The 17,687-nt window shown below is 31.1% G+C and overlaps 1 protein-coding gene across 1 annotated transcript in view; it reads right to left on the reverse strand.

The window, feature by feature from the left end:
• Positions 1 to 15,673, reverse strand: part of LOC106060817 (multidrug resistance-associated protein 1-like) — a 37,926-nt gene extending 22,253 nt beyond the window's left edge. Inside the window, exons 1-10 of the mRNA XM_056034469.1 lie at positions 12,821 to 15,673; positions 12,230 to 12,586; positions 11,123 to 11,299; positions 10,482 to 10,598; positions 9,807 to 9,935; positions 9,539 to 9,667; positions 8,778 to 8,839; positions 8,454 to 8,603; positions 7,684 to 7,870; positions 7,395 to 7,447 (exon numbers count right to left, since the gene is read on the reverse strand). Coding sequence (XP_055890444.1) covers positions 7,395 to 7,447; positions 7,684 to 7,870; positions 8,454 to 8,603; positions 8,778 to 8,839; positions 9,539 to 9,667; positions 9,807 to 9,935; positions 10,482 to 10,598; positions 11,123 to 11,299; positions 12,230 to 12,277 — 1,052 coding nt within the window. The 5' untranslated portion in view covers positions 12,278 to 12,586; positions 12,821 to 15,673. The remainder of the gene's footprint in view (positions 1 to 7,394; positions 7,448 to 7,683; positions 7,871 to 8,453; positions 8,604 to 8,777; positions 8,840 to 9,538; positions 9,668 to 9,806; positions 9,936 to 10,481; positions 10,599 to 11,122; positions 11,300 to 12,229; positions 12,587 to 12,820) is intronic.
• Positions 15,674 to 17,687: the final 2,014 nt, after the last annotated feature.

Consider the following 17,687-nt stretch of genomic DNA (forward strand, 5'->3'; position numbering starts at 1 on the left):
TTATTAAATTTTTTTGACTACACACTTGGTATCTCGATCTACTACTACATGTCACATTGACCTACCATGACACAGTTACCGTTAGCGAGCTATTTTTTCATCTGTGATGAATTGAACAATTTGAACTGTTCCTGTCTGAGCTGTATTTTCAACTTTTCCAGTTGACTACTGTCCTAAGTGTCATTTATCTGGAAGCCTGATTTATGTGGTTGTATTTTTTTTGTACACCAGTTGAGATAGCTTTAGGAGCACAGCATTGTTCAAAGTTACTTTAACATCCTAAGCGAAAGAGATCAAACATGATATGCTGAGACAACCTGATCTTACAACCTGTGTGGGTGAAACTAGACAACCCTGATACTACAACCGGTGTGGGTGAAAATCTAGTACTACAAGTCATTCAAGTCATCGTTTGAAGACAGCTGATATATGGTCAGTCGAAGTAGCTGACATATTCAAGAATCATCTACATCGAGTGCTCGTCATAATTCTAATGACACACTCCTATTGTCGCTGTCTAACAGCACATTTAATAAGAGAGCGCTCTCACTCTTAGACCTCTCTTGTCGTCACTACCTAAGGTCATTTTTAGTTATTTATATTAGTGGATTACCTATCAAGCACATGAATTATTTATTGGATTACTTGTCAACTATATGAATTGTTTAATGGAGTATCTGTCAAACATATGAAGTATTTATTGGATTACTATTGTTCAAGAACTTGAGTACCGTATCATTTAACATTGTACTGTGGATTTAACAAGTGGATTACTTATGAACTGTAACATTGTACTGTGGATTTAACAAGTGGATTACTTATGAACTGTACCATTGTGCTGTGGATTTAACAAGTGGATTACTTATGAACTGTACCATTGTGCTGTGGATTTAACAAGTGGATTACTTATGAACTGTACCGTTGTGCTGCGGATTTAGCAAGTGGATTACATATGAACTGTACCGTGGACATATTTTATGTGGAGCATCACCGGAACTTTATGTACAAGTCAAGCATCAAGTGAATATTTAAGGGAAGTAACTTTAATTACCCTTAGTATTATCAGTATTGATTAGTTCTCTTGAACTACACCACAATTTTTTTTCATTGTTTACATTTGTATTTATATATACACCTGACCTTTAGGGACTAAATTTAATTATCTATTGAGTCTGAGCATTTATATTTTTTTTCAAGTAAGCATCCAGGTATTGGTAGGGACTCTTTAGATAAAGTAAATACTTGATCGTATAGCTGTATTAGTTAAGTTTGTATTTCGTCAAGTATCTATTATATTGTTAAACTCTTGTATTGATATTGTCTTGTTTACATCTGTTGAATTTTCTTTTGCGTCATAGTTATTTCTCATTGTAATTCTTTTGTCTACTATTTCTACTATCTTGTAATGTCTCTTTAAAGCAGACTGTTTAGTATCTATAGTGTATTTATGTTTGTCTAATTACTTATTAATATATATATTTATTTTACTTCTTATTTCAACCTATTTTTATTATTATCAACACTACACTACACACTTGATACACTATGGGATATATTTTGATTTGAGATTGTGACAAGATTGATTGTATATAATATATACTTTGAGCACATTGAACTATTTTGATACTATTGATACATTGATCAATATTTATCAGACTAATAAGGCTCACATAATTGTGAATTACTTGTTGCAATAAACCTTTACATTGCAAGTAGAGATACTAAAAATACATAATCACATAATTGATCAGTAAAGTATTACATTACGAACTAGACAAAGTACCAAGAATAACTTAAGATACCTCATAACCTCAATTGTTTCGCACAAAATATATATCTACTATTACCTGCAATTACTATTTGAGCTATAATAATTATTTATAGTACAATATTCATTTACAACTACCTAGTGTACACATATCTATTAATTAACTATATTACTAATTTGAATCTTTGAAAATGGCTGAGTATGAAAAACTAATAGAGATAGTGGATAAACTAAAGTTAAAAGAAGATGATAGAGCTGCATTCATAAAAATTGAAATAGATAGAATTAGAGTAGAAAAAGACAAGCAACGGGAAGAAAGGCTACATGAAAGAAGACTGAGAGAGAAAGAACAAGAAAACCTAGAGAAAGAAAAAGAACGCCAGCATGAAATAAAATTAAAAGAACATGAAGAAAAAATGGCCAAACTAGCAAAAGAAAATAAAGACAATTCAGCAAATCAAACTTCATCTCACCATCAGTATCACAGCAAATTTAGGAACTTTGATCCAAAAGAAGACACATTAGAGAATTTCATTATTCAATTTGAATATATCTGTCAAACAGCAAATATGAATAGTGCACAAATGGCTCAACAACTTCTAGCTAACCTAAGAGGTGAACCACTAAACATCATCGACACACTAACTATGGAGCAAAGAAAAGACTACAACACAGTAAAACAAAGACTAATTGAACATTTTGGCAAAACGGAGGAGCACTATCGAAAACTTTTTAGGGAAATAAAACTAGCCAAGAATGCAGATTTAAAAAGAACAATACATGACATGCGCCAGAACATGACAAAGTGGCTACAACTCGCAAACTGTAACTTAGATGACCCCAAACAGATCTTAGATTTCTTTCTCATTGAAAACGTGTTAATTAATGTTACAGATGCAGCATTCTCATTCCTGAAGGAGAGAAAAATAAAAAATGAAGCTAAATTGATATCAAACTTAACAACATACAAGGACTCACACCCAAACATCACCATTGACAAAAGGGAATTGTACAATGTAGCTGCAACAGTGACAGAAAACCATCCAAGATCTACAAATAAATTTAAATATGCCAAGAGCATACAATGTTATTTCTGTGGCATATTGGGTCACACCAAAGCAGAGTGCAGAAAGAGAATGGCATCAGAAAAACAGCAACATGTAAATAGAAACCATAGATATGGAAGAGATAACAGAACTTTCCAGAGCTTCAGTCCTAACTATAATAGATCCTATCAACAACAATATAACAGAAGAACATGGCAAAGCTACAGTCCAACTAACAGTAGATCACATCAAACAAACAGAAGATGGCAAAACAACAGAATGTCTAGAAGAGACCAATTTCAAGATAGACAACATACTTACCACAATAACAATCATACCAGACAAAACATAGCAGCTGTAGCAACTGAAACACCAATAGAATATGAAACAGTAGCATATATACAGACAAAGGTAGCCAAATTAAAAGTGTATCCTGCATATGTGGATGGCATTAAGGTATATGCATTACGTGACAGCGGCTGCACCTCAATCATTGTAAAGAAATCACTAGTAAAACCTGAACAGATACTTGAAAACAAGGTCACACTGACTTATGCGAATAAAGACTTATGGGAAGTATGTGAAACAGCATTAGTTTTCATTGAATCACCATGGTTCACTGGTCAATACAAAGCCATAGTAATGAACAACCCAGCTGAAGAACTAATTATAGGGAACATAGAGAATATAGTTGAACTATCAGAAGAAGCCTTAGTAAAATGGGCCAATAGTGTAAATCAAGAAAACATTGAGTTAGCATCAACTACTAATTCACATGATTACAACAATGTCAGTATACATGAAGCAACTAAACAGTCAATTACAAATACAAATAAAATAGATGTAGAATGTCAAACTCATTTGCTAACAGAAGCATCTAAACTAAATAAAGATTGCCAAACAATTAACACACAAACAAATGATAGTGAAATACAAACAGATGAAATACAAATAGATGATAAAGATAAAGCTGAAAAACAAGAAATACAAAATGACATTAACACTAGCTCACTTAAAGTAATAATAACAGAGGAAATATTAGCCTTGACATTTAAAAACAGCAAACAGATAGAAGTATATGATCTAGAAGTCAATTATCAGGATGTTGTATGCATAGTTGATGAAGAATCCACAATCACTTTTGTAGAGCCCAATTTAGTTGAAAAAGAAGATTATTTGAATGATATAGCCATTGTAACCTTACCAAACTCTAGAAAGATAGAATGTAAAACTGCCATTGCTGAAATCAAATCACCATTTATAAAAGGGAAAATAAAAGTTGTAATACTTGAAAATACTATCAGTCCAGTAATTATTGGATCTTATCCAAAAGTTAAAGTGCATCAAAAGCCAGTAATACATAAAACAATATGGTTTTATGACCTGTCTGATTCTGATTTTCAGAAAGAAATTTTTCAAATAGTACAAGATATAACTTGTGATTTTGGATATAAAAAAGTTTGGAAACATCCAGAACTTGGAGAGTCAATGTGGGTACAAATAAAAAACTTTGGCCATTACAAAGAGTTATTACATAAAATATATGGAACACCAATTAAGGGACTCACAATTAACATCAGTGTTGTTGACTTAATACATCGCATCTGGTAAACATTGAGCATTATTCTGTAAACATTGAGCATTATTTTGTGAACATTGAGCATTATTTTGTAAACATTGAGTACTATTTTTAAACATTGAACTAGAACTAAGACTTCATTTTTTTAAAAAAAACTCTATTTGTAAACAAACTTTGGAATTTGATTACTACATTGTAACCAACAATTTTTTTTTCACATTCTTTTGTCAACAAGAATAACATTTTTGTACTCAACAATGTAAACAAACATTAATTTTTTCCCAACTTATTCAGTACCTAGCTTAATTTTTTCCATGCAATGTAAACATTATTTTTTCTCATTGTATTGAGAACAACTGTGACAAATTTTTTTTTTTCTACAGCTATTGTAAACAAGATTGGAATTTTTTTTACTATGTCATTTATCACAGTTATATAACTTAGTCACATTTTTCAATACTATTGAAAAAGGAGATTGATTCATAATGTAACTTATTTATTCAATGTCAATTAGTGTAATGAAATATTGACATACACTTGTATTTTTTTGAAAACATTTTTGTCAAACTATTCTTATGAACTTTTTTTTTGTAACAATCATTGATGTAAACAAGAAGATTGTTGTACAAACTTTTTGATATTTCAAGTACTGAAAGAGACACTTGATATTATTTTTTAAATTGGACTTGCATTTTTTTTCACAACAGATTAAAATAAATACAACTAAACTAGTAGGATGTTATGCTTGTATGTATATGCTTGAACAAATTAATGTAAACTCAAAGATAGTATCGCAACTGACACATTTTCTCAGTTGAATCTTTTTTTGACAAAAGAGTTTTTTGAACTTTGTACTCAATAATTATTTGATAAACAATGTAACATTAAACTTTTGCCATTACTAGCTACAAATTATTTGAACTGTCATATGGAGAAATACTTAATTGAAACATAAGGTGCATGCAACAAGCACTATGAAGGATACTTATTTATTTTGATTTCATGTTGATACTTTTGATCCAATATTTTGATACTTGAATTATACATATTTACTTGTGTAATATTAATGCACAACAATTTTTTATGGAGATGTCAAACCTCATATTGAAGTAAATGGATACATTGAATTTGTAACAATGCTCATTAAGCAATTTAATCTTGAATTTTGACACATATTTTGAATTTTTCTATACTTATCACTTACATATTGAGACTTACTTGTAACATTTTCTACATGATTTGTACATATTGTACTATTGGTGTTAAAAAACCAGACTTCTAACATTTCTATAGTGTCAAAGATTTTTTTTATAAATAGATATTGTGAATAAAAAAACTTGTATTAATTTTTCACATTATGACATAGGAGATTGTCATTGAAATTTTTGTCACACTTTGCACATATTATTATGAAGAAGACTTGTAAATATTGAACACATTTGAATATTGATGTATATATTAGAACTACATGTAAAGAATTATTTGGGATGTTAAGTATTTGACTCAGAGAATTGTATGAATTTTTTTTGATTCAGCAAATATTTTGTGTAACACTGTCATATTATATATTTTATTGCAAGTTTGTAGTTCTATTTGAACTCTGCAATTGTACATTTCATAGACCCCAAGAATTCCAATTGATCCTACTTATGATTATGTCGTCAAGCTGAAAAAAATTTCTTCAAAATTTTTTTCAAAAGGGGGGTGATAGGTAATGTCACCACCTCAAAGTTGGTGCCATAGAGTAGAAACCCTAATTCTGTATTGTGTATGTTAATTCCATATTGTGAATCTTTTTCACAACCCATGTTGCACTAAGGTGAACACTTTTGACCTTAGGTGAACCAGAGAGTTAAAGGCAGTCAGTCCACATAGAGATCTGGTAGCAAGCACTTGTATTGAGTCACTTAAGATATAAGCAGTAGAGTTAGATGTTTAAAGTAGTTGGTTATAGAATAAGTACTAAGTTGTGATATTCGTATATTACTGTTGGATTAATACTGACCATTCCTGGGTCGAATTGTATGGTGTATTCACTATGTGGTGTTATATTAAACTTATTGTATCTGCTACACCCAGCGTCATTTCATTATCCAGTGATTTGTAACAAGAACCCAATGTCACCACCACGCCTACATTGATAACCACAGCCACATTCATAACATATAAAACAACACGGTGACAATGTCTTTTTCAAGCACAAGCATGAAACTGGTCAATGACTTTCTTATAACAATAAAATCAATGATTTGTTTCTTAATAATCATCCATATCAGTAAATAAAAACCCATATTTAAAAAAAAAAAATAATTGTCAAAACCATTGGAGTTTCCATTTCTTTTTTTCTTCATTGCTATTGTCTCCTCTATGCATCACAATTACCCGCCCTATTGCCAAGTTACTGATGTTTATTATAGTTAAAGCTTGAAGCATACTTTTCTTTTATGTCACTGTAACCATAAATAAACCAAACAAAAAACTCTTTAATAAATAATATAAACTGATAAAAGTATGAAGTTTGGATTTATCATATTAAAATGCTAGATCCCATTAGTTAATAAATTTAAACAATTTTCATGGCCTCAGCATTCTTTTTCTTTGCAAATTTACTTTGAGGATTCACAGCAAATGTTATTTGAGCCTTTTCTGTACACAATTGGAAACTCATTTAACACTGAGCTTAGACAAACTACATGCTTCTTTCAAGTGCAATGAAACCCATTGGTTCACATTTGATATTCATTAGGTAATTATTGTTGTTTTCCATTTTTCTCATTATTTTAATACATTTTATGATTTAGATACTTTGGTTTAAAAACCACATTGAATTTATAATATGTTTGTTAATAAAGTCTTGTAAATTAAATTAATATAATCATTAATGTGCAAACCTGCTAAATTGGGAATTTTTTTATCTGAGTAAATACTTTTGACTACATTCCTTCTAATTCCTACTTTTAAAATCTTAGTAAATGAAGACAATTCTATAAAATATACTTACTCAATCAACATTGGTGTTACAAATGTCAGGAGATCTGCTAAAAGTTTAAATATCTATAAACAGATACAACATCTAATTCAATCATTAATATAATAAAAATAATATAGTAATTAATAAAAATTAATTTTTAAAGTTCAATAATATGAAAAATAAAAACAAAATATTTCAAAATATCTAGAAAAGTGTTAAAATATGTGTAAAAAATAAACAATACAATGTACGTACTAAACCTTCAAATCTTTGACAGTTAATTAAGACTAACTACAACATGACATGATACTCAAATCACCTGGCTTATCAGTAAAGGTCCTCCAAATACTTTCACTAAAGTTTTAAGCAGCGAGGCTTCTATTTTCTTGGCATTAACATTTTGGCTTTCAGAAAATTGCACTGTTTCATTTTGCAGTAGTGCAGACGTCTCTGATGCAGATGTACTTGGATTTTCAAAACTTGATGTTTTGACTTTGTACTCTTTTCTGAAACAGAAAATAGCAATCAATATGCATGGATTATACATTTGTGTTGTTGCAAATACAGGTTATGAGCATTGTATTGTTGGCCAAAAAAAAAGTCAATAATTTTTAAAATCTTTTTTAAGTAAAAAATTGTAAAGTAAAGTTTATAGTTTGGCTAGAAATGTTTTTAATTGGGTGCAAATAAACTAAAATCAATAGTTGTGAAATGGCAACAACATTGTAATAACTTATGTCAAAACCTGATACGAATTAAAATAAAATATGCAGGTTCTACTTATCAATTATGTGTATATAAGCACCTTTATTAATTTCTGATACTTTCTTTGAGAAATTTGGTAGATGTAAGCTTGGATGTTCTAAATGTCAAAGACAACAAACATTTAAAAACTATTTTAGGTCTGTTAATTTTTTTTATTAATGACTTTCCAATAGATTTCCCAATAAATTACATTTGTGGCCCAAAACCAAATCTTTTTTATCCAAATTTACATAACATTAGATTTTCTTTTTATTACCATTCATTTTCTTTGAAGTGATAAAAAAAAAATTAAGAGATTGTTATAGATTATGATTTTTCTCAAACCTTTTAAGTCTGTTCCTGATTTTAGCTTTTTGTTTTTCCCTTTCCCATTGAGATTCAAAATCTGGAACAACATTGTTGGATTGGTCTCTTGGGTTTAATCTGAAGACATCCTTCTCCTCAAGGTCTTTGCGATAGCCACGCACCAATAATCTTTGTTGAATTTTTTAGAGAAAAGGTTTATTCTGAATAAGTGACTCTATTTTTTAAATAAATTTATGTTAAAAAATTAAATTTGGGTTCAAAATATTTTGTTCATTCTAGAGAACATATCTAAAATGTAATTTATATTTTTTAATGAACAAAGCAAATGTATGTTTCTTGTACTTGCTGATCCAAAAGAAGACAATTTGACTTGGAAATGAAGCTTTTGTTTCTGGACATTCTTCCTGCAAATAAAGACATTTAGTTAGGTTTCTTTTACCATCAAGGTTTTATTGGAATACATCTCTGAAATATAATGGCTCTCTGGTTGTGTGTTCTTTGCAGATAAAACCATAAAGTAACCAATTATGATAATCTTTTAATTATAAATTTCCATTTGTTCAGAGGTTTGAATAGTTCTTTAAAAAGTTCTATATAAAATTCATGTACTTAGAGAAAGTGTGTGATAACATACAAATCTATAGAAAGTGGGAGGCACAGTGGTTGAGCAGTAAATCGCTTGGTTTCTGAACTGGACATCCCAGGTTCGAATTCAGGTGAAGACTGGGATTTTTAATTTCGGGATCTTTGGGAGTCCACCCAGCTCTAATGGGTACCTGACATTAGTTGGGGAAAAGTAAAGGTGGTTGGTCATTGTGCTGGCCACATGACACCATCTTTAACCATAGGCCACAGAAACAGTTGAACTTTACATCATCTGCCCTACAGACCACAAGGTCTGAAAGGGGAACTTTTATTTTACTTTACTATAGCAAATGACAGTATCATTATGAAAAAAATTCATGCATATTTTAACATCTGTTATACACTCCAAGCAAGCTATACAAACTTATATATGTTCTATTTCAAAAGTTAATTTATAAAAAGAACAATAATTTGTATAGAACAATAACTTATATCTTAAAAAAGACCTAAACAGTTACCTTCTCAAATATCTGATTATAGTCTTCCTCTGACTTTTTGTCTGCCCAGAAGAGCAAGAAATATTCTATCAGTAAGAACCCAAAGTAAATGCAGTAGAGCACAAAGTCAAAAAGATCTGAGTTGTAAGTCTGTTGACAGATGACATACAAAAAATTAATAATATAATTTCTGATCTATCTAAAATGTGTTTAAAGAAAGATTTCACTTAAAGATGTTAATTCGAAAAAAAAAAAAAAAAAAAAGGTTTTGCAAACATTCAATAGTTACCTCTTCAATAATATTTGAATAAAATGGAATGACACCTGCAATAAAAAGGAGTGTGAATGTGATGAAGAGAACACCTGAGGTTATGAATCCATAATGACGTTCAGCTTGTAATAAAAGTGCAACCAGGAGCTTAATGAAAGAAAGAAAGAAAAAACTATTATGACAATTCAACAAACAAATGGTATTGTATGGTATGGTGTGTGCATGTGGTGTAACAAGGAGTTATAAAAAGAAGACCTGCTGTTAGGAATTCATAATGATGTTCATATTGTAATAAAAATGCAACTATCAACTTTGAGGGGAAAAAAATTTAATAAAATAATTTTATGATTTAACTTTTTTTTTTTAATAACAAAGTAAGCATGCCTAAGTGCAACAAGATATAATATTTTAGTTTGTGGTTAGTTGAACAGTAAATCAAACTGAAGGGTCTCAAGTCCTTGTGAAGACTGGGAGTTTGAAAATAGAGATTTCTAGGTCCTCCTATCCTGATATTAGTTGTAGAAAGATGGGGTGGTTGGTTGTGTTGGCCACAGGATACCCTCGTAGATTGCAAGGTCAGTAAAGGAAACTTATTTACTTACTATAGAATCTGAATGTAAAAAAATAGCAATATAATTTTCAGCAAGTATATTTTTCTTATACTTTAGTAACCATAAATATGTAGGCACTTACAAATGTTGCAATTTTGACACCGCCTGCTACATATTTAGCAACAGGAACTTCTCCAGTAAGAGAGTTGTCATGAATCAGACTGACCACTGATAGAACCATCAAAAGAAGTGCCCATATCTGAAAAACAAAATTTGTCAAAAATTTGATATGCATGCACAATGGTTAGAAAAAAAAAAGCTAAATAAAAGGGAAAAGTCAAAGCTAAATAATCTCAGAAATGTCAACCAGTACTGAGTAATTGATCACTTTCCTTACTTCATCTTAACATTTCCTTGGCCCAGCATACTTTGCCACTAAGTGTTTTAAGATAGTGCTATGCTATTTGAGTATATACATAAAAATCAATGACCTATAAAAAGAATTCAAAACACAATGCATCTATTATTATACAGCACTCCATTCTTTTAAGGATGAGATGTTATGTTTGAGTCATTTTAGTTTTAGTTCCTTTTATTGAAACTCATATCAAGTTGTGGTCAAAATAATGATAATTGGGAGCTATTCCCAAAACACTTTGCTATTGTATCTCAATATCTAACAGTACACTTCATAATTATTTGAAGAGCAACATGTTTCAACAAAACAAAATATTCTTTTCAATTAGTTGTAAATCCATAAGAAAAGAAAAAAAATGATCTTACTGTTTTCATAACATTGAAACAGTTCAATGGAATAGTCTGTTTCTTTTTTGCACTCAAATAGTAAAGATAAAGGGGTGTGGCTGACCAAAGTACTCCACATGGTACCCACACTAAAACTGTATCTTTGAAACATTCTGTAAACTGGGGATAGGAACTATTTAGAAGTAGGCTTTCATTCTGAAATATCAAACAGTAAATATTTGTTAGACAATTACAAAACAAGAAATAAATAAATGTGGAAATGTAAATGTATTTATTTGATGGGAATCAACAAACACAAACGTGTTAATAAAATATTTGATTATATGTGTTAAGACATTTGCTTCTCTAATTTGTCTACATTTTATCACAAAAATAAAATGAGCTAAACAAATTTGCCAATGGTTTGCATGATGTCATAATTCATCATAAATAATGTATGTATGTATATATAATGAGTACTATGATAAAGATATTATATTACTATTTCAATGCAATACTTGTTTTTTTTTAATACAATTAATATAATTTTTCTAACCTTGTAGCATACTAAATTAATGGCACTTACATAAAAGTAAATTACATTTCTAATCAAGCAAATAAGTATTATTGTAAGCATAAACACATATTGTTTGTCATTGTGGAACTAAGAACACAAGGAAACATATGTAAACTGTAGTAGTAAAGTCTAAGTCCATTATTGTTATTCTATTACATTTCACACAAAAAAAAGTGTAAGTGCAGTTTGTGTTAGTTGTATTGTTTTATATATATTTCAAATATTCCTTCTGAAAGGATACAGTATTTTGTAGTTATGATAGATATAGATATATATTCATCCTCTATCATGTTAGATTAAATATGATTTCACTTAAAAGACCTCTAGATCAGTAACATTGATTAATGTTCATAGCAATATTTAGCCAGCACAAGAGTTTACACTTTAGATATGGATAGACTCAAGAATGCTATTCAGTCCAAAACAAATGTGTACAGCCTTATAAAACACTTAAACCTAATGGAGACTGACTATCACAACTTATGGTGTAAAATTAGAAGCCAAATAATTTTTATTTTTAGTGAATGTGTGTTATATGCTTAGAAAAGCTAAAATGATTTTAGAATTACCCAAACTTCAGAGCCTTCTCTGCACCAGCCATAAGCAGAGTTGGACATTCTTCATACCATTCAATCAACTTCTAGACTTGACAGTTCGGACTGTTCTAGTTAACTACTTGAAATTAATGTGAACTTTTAAGCGGAATGGTCAGTTTTTGTTCATGCATTTTGCTGTTCAGGAATAAAGATTTTCTATAAATGTCATATATAGATCTACATTTGTATATTCTAGTTCCAGAATGATGCCAAGAAAATCCAGTTGTTCAGGGTTCAATCAGCAGAGGACCACCATCATGACAAAAGGCAATGTACCTTACACTCATAATCCAAGCAAGACTCTTATATTGAGGTTTGGATAATTGATATCTATATATAGATCCAGAATATAAATAGATATATACTTATTTAGGTATAGACATAATTTTATGTACATGCAAATTAGTTAAAGTTTAAAATAATATAACAGAATCTAGATCTATAGTTATCGATCTTGAATCATCTAGATGTGCATATCAAAGTATTTACAAATAAGACTAATGCATCATTATCTTCTTATATATATATATATATATATATATATATTCCTAAAATATCACTCACTGACAGACTGAATGATCAAGAGATCTCTTAAACTAGCAAAGGGATTTGCATGAAATTTTGTACACAGGTTCCTTTCACCATTTAGGTGCTCGCTCAGCCTGAACACTGCAATTTGTGAAAAACTGCAAGCTTTCTATTAAACCTTTGTATTTTATTTTCAGTATTTCCACATATTTAATATAAAAAGCATAAATATATATTTTCTTTCTTTTTCCTTAAAAGTCAATTTATAAATTTTTAAAGCCTTATTCTATTTTCCTTTTAGATTCGGTCAAAGTGAAGTATAGACTAATACTTATAATAAAAAAGATTGATCTGTTTCTTTTTTTTTTTTTCTTGAGACAGCAAAGGCTATTATGATTTCCTGCATGTGTGTGTGTGTAGATAATACAAGCACTGTCTTTTCTTCGAGACACAGATCTAGAATTGAGAACTCACAGAATTGTCAGAATGAATATGAGAGATTATTCACAGGCCTGTTGTGAATGTGATTTTGGGAATGGAAGTTGTTATTTTATATATTCATGTGTTCTATAATTCACATGCTATATTGAATGTAGTATGGAAGCAGGGGACATTCAAAAGGGGGTCAAATAAACTATTACTATTAATTTTACAAATTATTTGCCAAACAAATAGGGGAGTGGGCATTCAATTAAGGACTTTGGTGAATGCATTGTTTCCTCTAGGTCTGAAAGTGATGGTCTAAATTATGTATGCATGTCTATTATCGTACATTACTTGTCTTATGATTGTAGAATGCAAAAAAAAAAAAAGGGTAAAACTAATTGAAGATGCTATATCTAGAATTCAAGAGATGAAAAGTGTGTGGTCTTGGGGTCGATCCATGGGAGGATGGTTACAAAAACTAGGCATAATTGTATTAATAAAGGGCCAAAAAGTATGAGAGTGGGGGTGAGTAGGGGCTTTCAGTCGAAAAGCAACAAAGTATATTAAATATTTCAATATTACATTAATGTTGAAAAATTGAGATTCTAGATAGGAGTAACTTTCTAGTATTGGACGAAAAACAGTTAAAGTGGTACTAGAATTTACAGCTAAAAAGTATGTGCATATGTGTGTATGGGGAAGCATTATGTCCTTCCAATTTAAGCCCGAAAATCTATGTCAGATAACATAGGAAAGACTGCGCAGGGTAAAAAAAAAACAAATAGGGGGTTCCAGAGAAAGAGACAGAGATGGAAAGAGAGAGTGCGAGAAATCTAGATCAAGTGAATCAAGGTGTGCATTTATTTGTTCATGTATGTGTATAGAAACAGGGGAGACCACTATGAAATTAGTGTCATATGCACCAATGTTTGTTTTTTTCTGAATATCCATCACTGACTGGAATTCACTGGCTAGAAATTTTTTTAGAGGAATCTTTCATAAGTGATTCGCTGGCACAATGGTTAGTGTGTTGGCTTCAGGAGGCTTAAGTCCTCAACTTTTAATTCAGGTCTTTCCGCTTATTTTTCAAAAATGCATTTAAAATGCAATCAGGGTAACATTAAAACAGATACCTCTTTCTTAAATGTAAAAATATTTCTATAAATAGCACAGATTTATTATTGTTGGTCTAGATTTATATAAGTCTATATTACAAATTTAATTAATTACATGACATAATTGAATGATACAACAAGCCATATAGACTATTAATCTAGTCAATCTAGTATTATAGACCTATAATAGATCATAGATGGCTAGACCTATATAGAAAATATAGACCTAGTCCTATTAAAGTACAAACATGAAGCCTTTCCCTAAGCCTAGAATCCCCATAGACATAAAGATCTAGAATCTAGATCTAGATCTATATTCTATAGATAATAGACAAGGATAGTCTATTACTCAGTTCTAGCCTAAGTCCTAATGCTACTTGAATATCAGATTATTGTATACTGAATATCATTGAAATTTGAATATCAATCATAAATTTATATATATATATATTTAAATATTATATATCATGTCATGGGCGGCCCTTGGGTCTGACTCCCTCTGCAAGCTCAGCATATATAGTGACTAACCTACAGAGATGTCTGTAAGCTAGACATGAGAACCACTGGCATCGAACAAAGTATGTGAGATGAGATAGCCCAAGACCGGACAACATGGAGACATGACTGTACGTGCTGGCCCATAACTGGTAAGAACTTCGCCGAGAGCAAAAGAAGCGAAGCTGCAGCAGTCAAGAGAAAGAAGAAGAAAGCTGCCCTGTCAACTAGCCCTAAGTCAGATGCATATACATGCACGAATCAGCTTGATCAGTTACACCAGAGTCTGCTCAGTCTCAAGACGAAACCAAAGCCATTGATTCACCTGGGTGCATCCATTGTCTTCTGAGACATGAGGAGCCATACAATACAGTATCATGTCATAGAACTATCATCATGAATGTATTTATAATATAATATAAATAATAATAATATTTTTAATAATATTTATAAACTAATAATAAACCTGGCCCTGGCTGGGCTCCACTTCTTAGACTACTTAGAGTTCTTAAACTACTAAAGAGTATAGTACTAGTATTACTAGTAGTAGCCTGTAGTACTACTGTAGTACTACTAGTTATCTTATCTTATATAATATAGACGTTACTTCAAAAAAGAAGATGATTATGTCCTACATTACGCGTCATGCATTCAGTCATGCATATTAACCAATTACTTAAATTCTGCCAAGTCACTGGTTTTCCTGAGGAATGTGCCTTTATTTTATCTTTGTGTCTTTCTGAGTATTTTATTAAATTTTGTTTTTGTATTTGAAGATTATGGTTCAGTGTTTTATGTATAATTGCTACTAGTTTACTAGTACTACCATAAGGCATAACCATAACCAAACCACTGAGTATATTACTATCACTATGACTATAAATAATAAAAGTATAACTATTAGACATTAGTGATTAGTATTACTGTTACTTATAGTGTAGTACTAGTATGTAGATCTATTATAAAATAGTCTATATATATAATCACTATAATAATTATAATGTAAATCATCGTATGGTTTACTTTGACGACTTTGTTAGTTATTTAGATCTAGTCATCTAGATCTATCATCTAGTCCTAGTCACTAGTAGCCTAGTGTATCACTGGACTATCAGTCACATTCAGTGTATCAAGTATCAAGTTACAATTAATTAATTCCAGCTAGATCTAGATTTATATAGTATAATTATATAGTCATAGATCTAGTCTAGTAGGACTAACTCTAGTATTTATTACTAGATCTAGACCTACGACATATAGACTATATATATCTAATACAATTAGACTCTAGATTATTTAGACTCTAGTTAACTCTAGTAGTATCACTAACAGTCAGTGATGGATATTCAGAAAACAAAAACATTGGGGCGTATGACACTGTTTTCACAGTGGTCTCCCCTGTTTCTATACACATACATGAACAAATAAATCCACACCTTGATTCACTTGATCTAGATTTAGGCTTCAGATATAGATAGATATATAGATCTAGACATGCCATTTCGCTGATGGCCTTTCCTATATATCTATATATTCTTTAACCCATTTAGAGATTTAAAATGCTTTATCATTCTAGAATCTAGGACAGAGGTGAGAGGGTCAGGACACCTGACAAGACTTAATAGATCAGCAGTGCTATTCGTACAAGTGCTCCTTCTTCCCTCCTAGTCACCTAACTCAGGTTTTTAGAATTTAGATCATTAAAGAATGGAATGGATTGCATGAATCCGCCAGGAAAACCAAAGACTTAGCAGAGTTTAAGTGATTGATTAACATGCATGACTAGATTGACACATGAAAGGCGTAGGACGTAATAATTATCTTCTTTTTTTTTTTAATTAACGTCTGTTATAGGTAGGCCCTATATAAGATAACATTAGAGTGGTGTGGGAGATGGGCTGACAGGGAAAGGTGGTATATAATTTTCTTCAACGGTGAACAAAAAAATATATTGTATTTGCATTGTAGACTGTAGTTGTTTGAGTAGGCCTATTGTTTAAGTAAAGCGACATTATTACCAATTTTATTAAAACATATCTTTAAATTAAGGGACATTTTGTTCACTTTACCTTTATACCGTTTTTTTTTCGCCTATAGCCTACTGCAAAAAGTCCGACCCAAAACTTTCCTTTGTAGAAGAAATTTCTACCAATGCAAATCTATCCATCTTTCTCCCGATCACTGTACATCTTTTCAACGCTCTGTCACAACCTTATTAAGGGCTCGACTCCCAGTTCGGCATAGGATTTCTTTGATTGAGACCCGATTCGCATGAGGTTTGCGGGACATGTTCTCCGACAAAATGAATTACACATAATAAGAGTTAATGCGATGACATAGAGGCCATTACGAAGAAAGCGCTAACAGGGAAATCCTAGTATAACTTGGCGCCAGAGTTTCATAGAGGACCTCAGAGCAGCTGGGAAGAGGCTTCAGACAGATTTTTTGTGGAAGCAGCTTTCCGCCCAAATGCGCCGAACGGCGCATGAGGATCTAAGTAAGTAAGTAAGAATAGCAGATTAGGTTTTTGAAATAAAACTTTTTAATATATATATTAATATAATATATATATATAGGCCTAGTTAAGTTCCCCTTGTGGTCTATAGGGCAGATGATGTAAAGATCATCTGATTCTACGGTTTACGGGGGTGTCATATGGCCAGCACAACGACCAACCGCATTTACTTTTCCCCAACTAATGTCAGGTACCCATTAGAGGTGGGTGGACTCAGAGGCGCCCAAAGATCCCGAAATGAAAATCCCACTCTTCACTAGGATTTGAACCCGGGACCAGGGCTTTTTATGTGACGGTACGCGCCAGTACGGCGTACCGACATCCTTTTTAATGTGGGGAAACAATTATTACT

This window comes from Biomphalaria glabrata, chromosome 7 (assembly GCF_947242115.1).
Source record: "Biomphalaria glabrata chromosome 7, xgBioGlab47.1, whole genome shotgun sequence".
NCBI lineage: Eukaryota > Metazoa > Mollusca > Gastropoda > Planorbidae > Biomphalaria > Biomphalaria glabrata.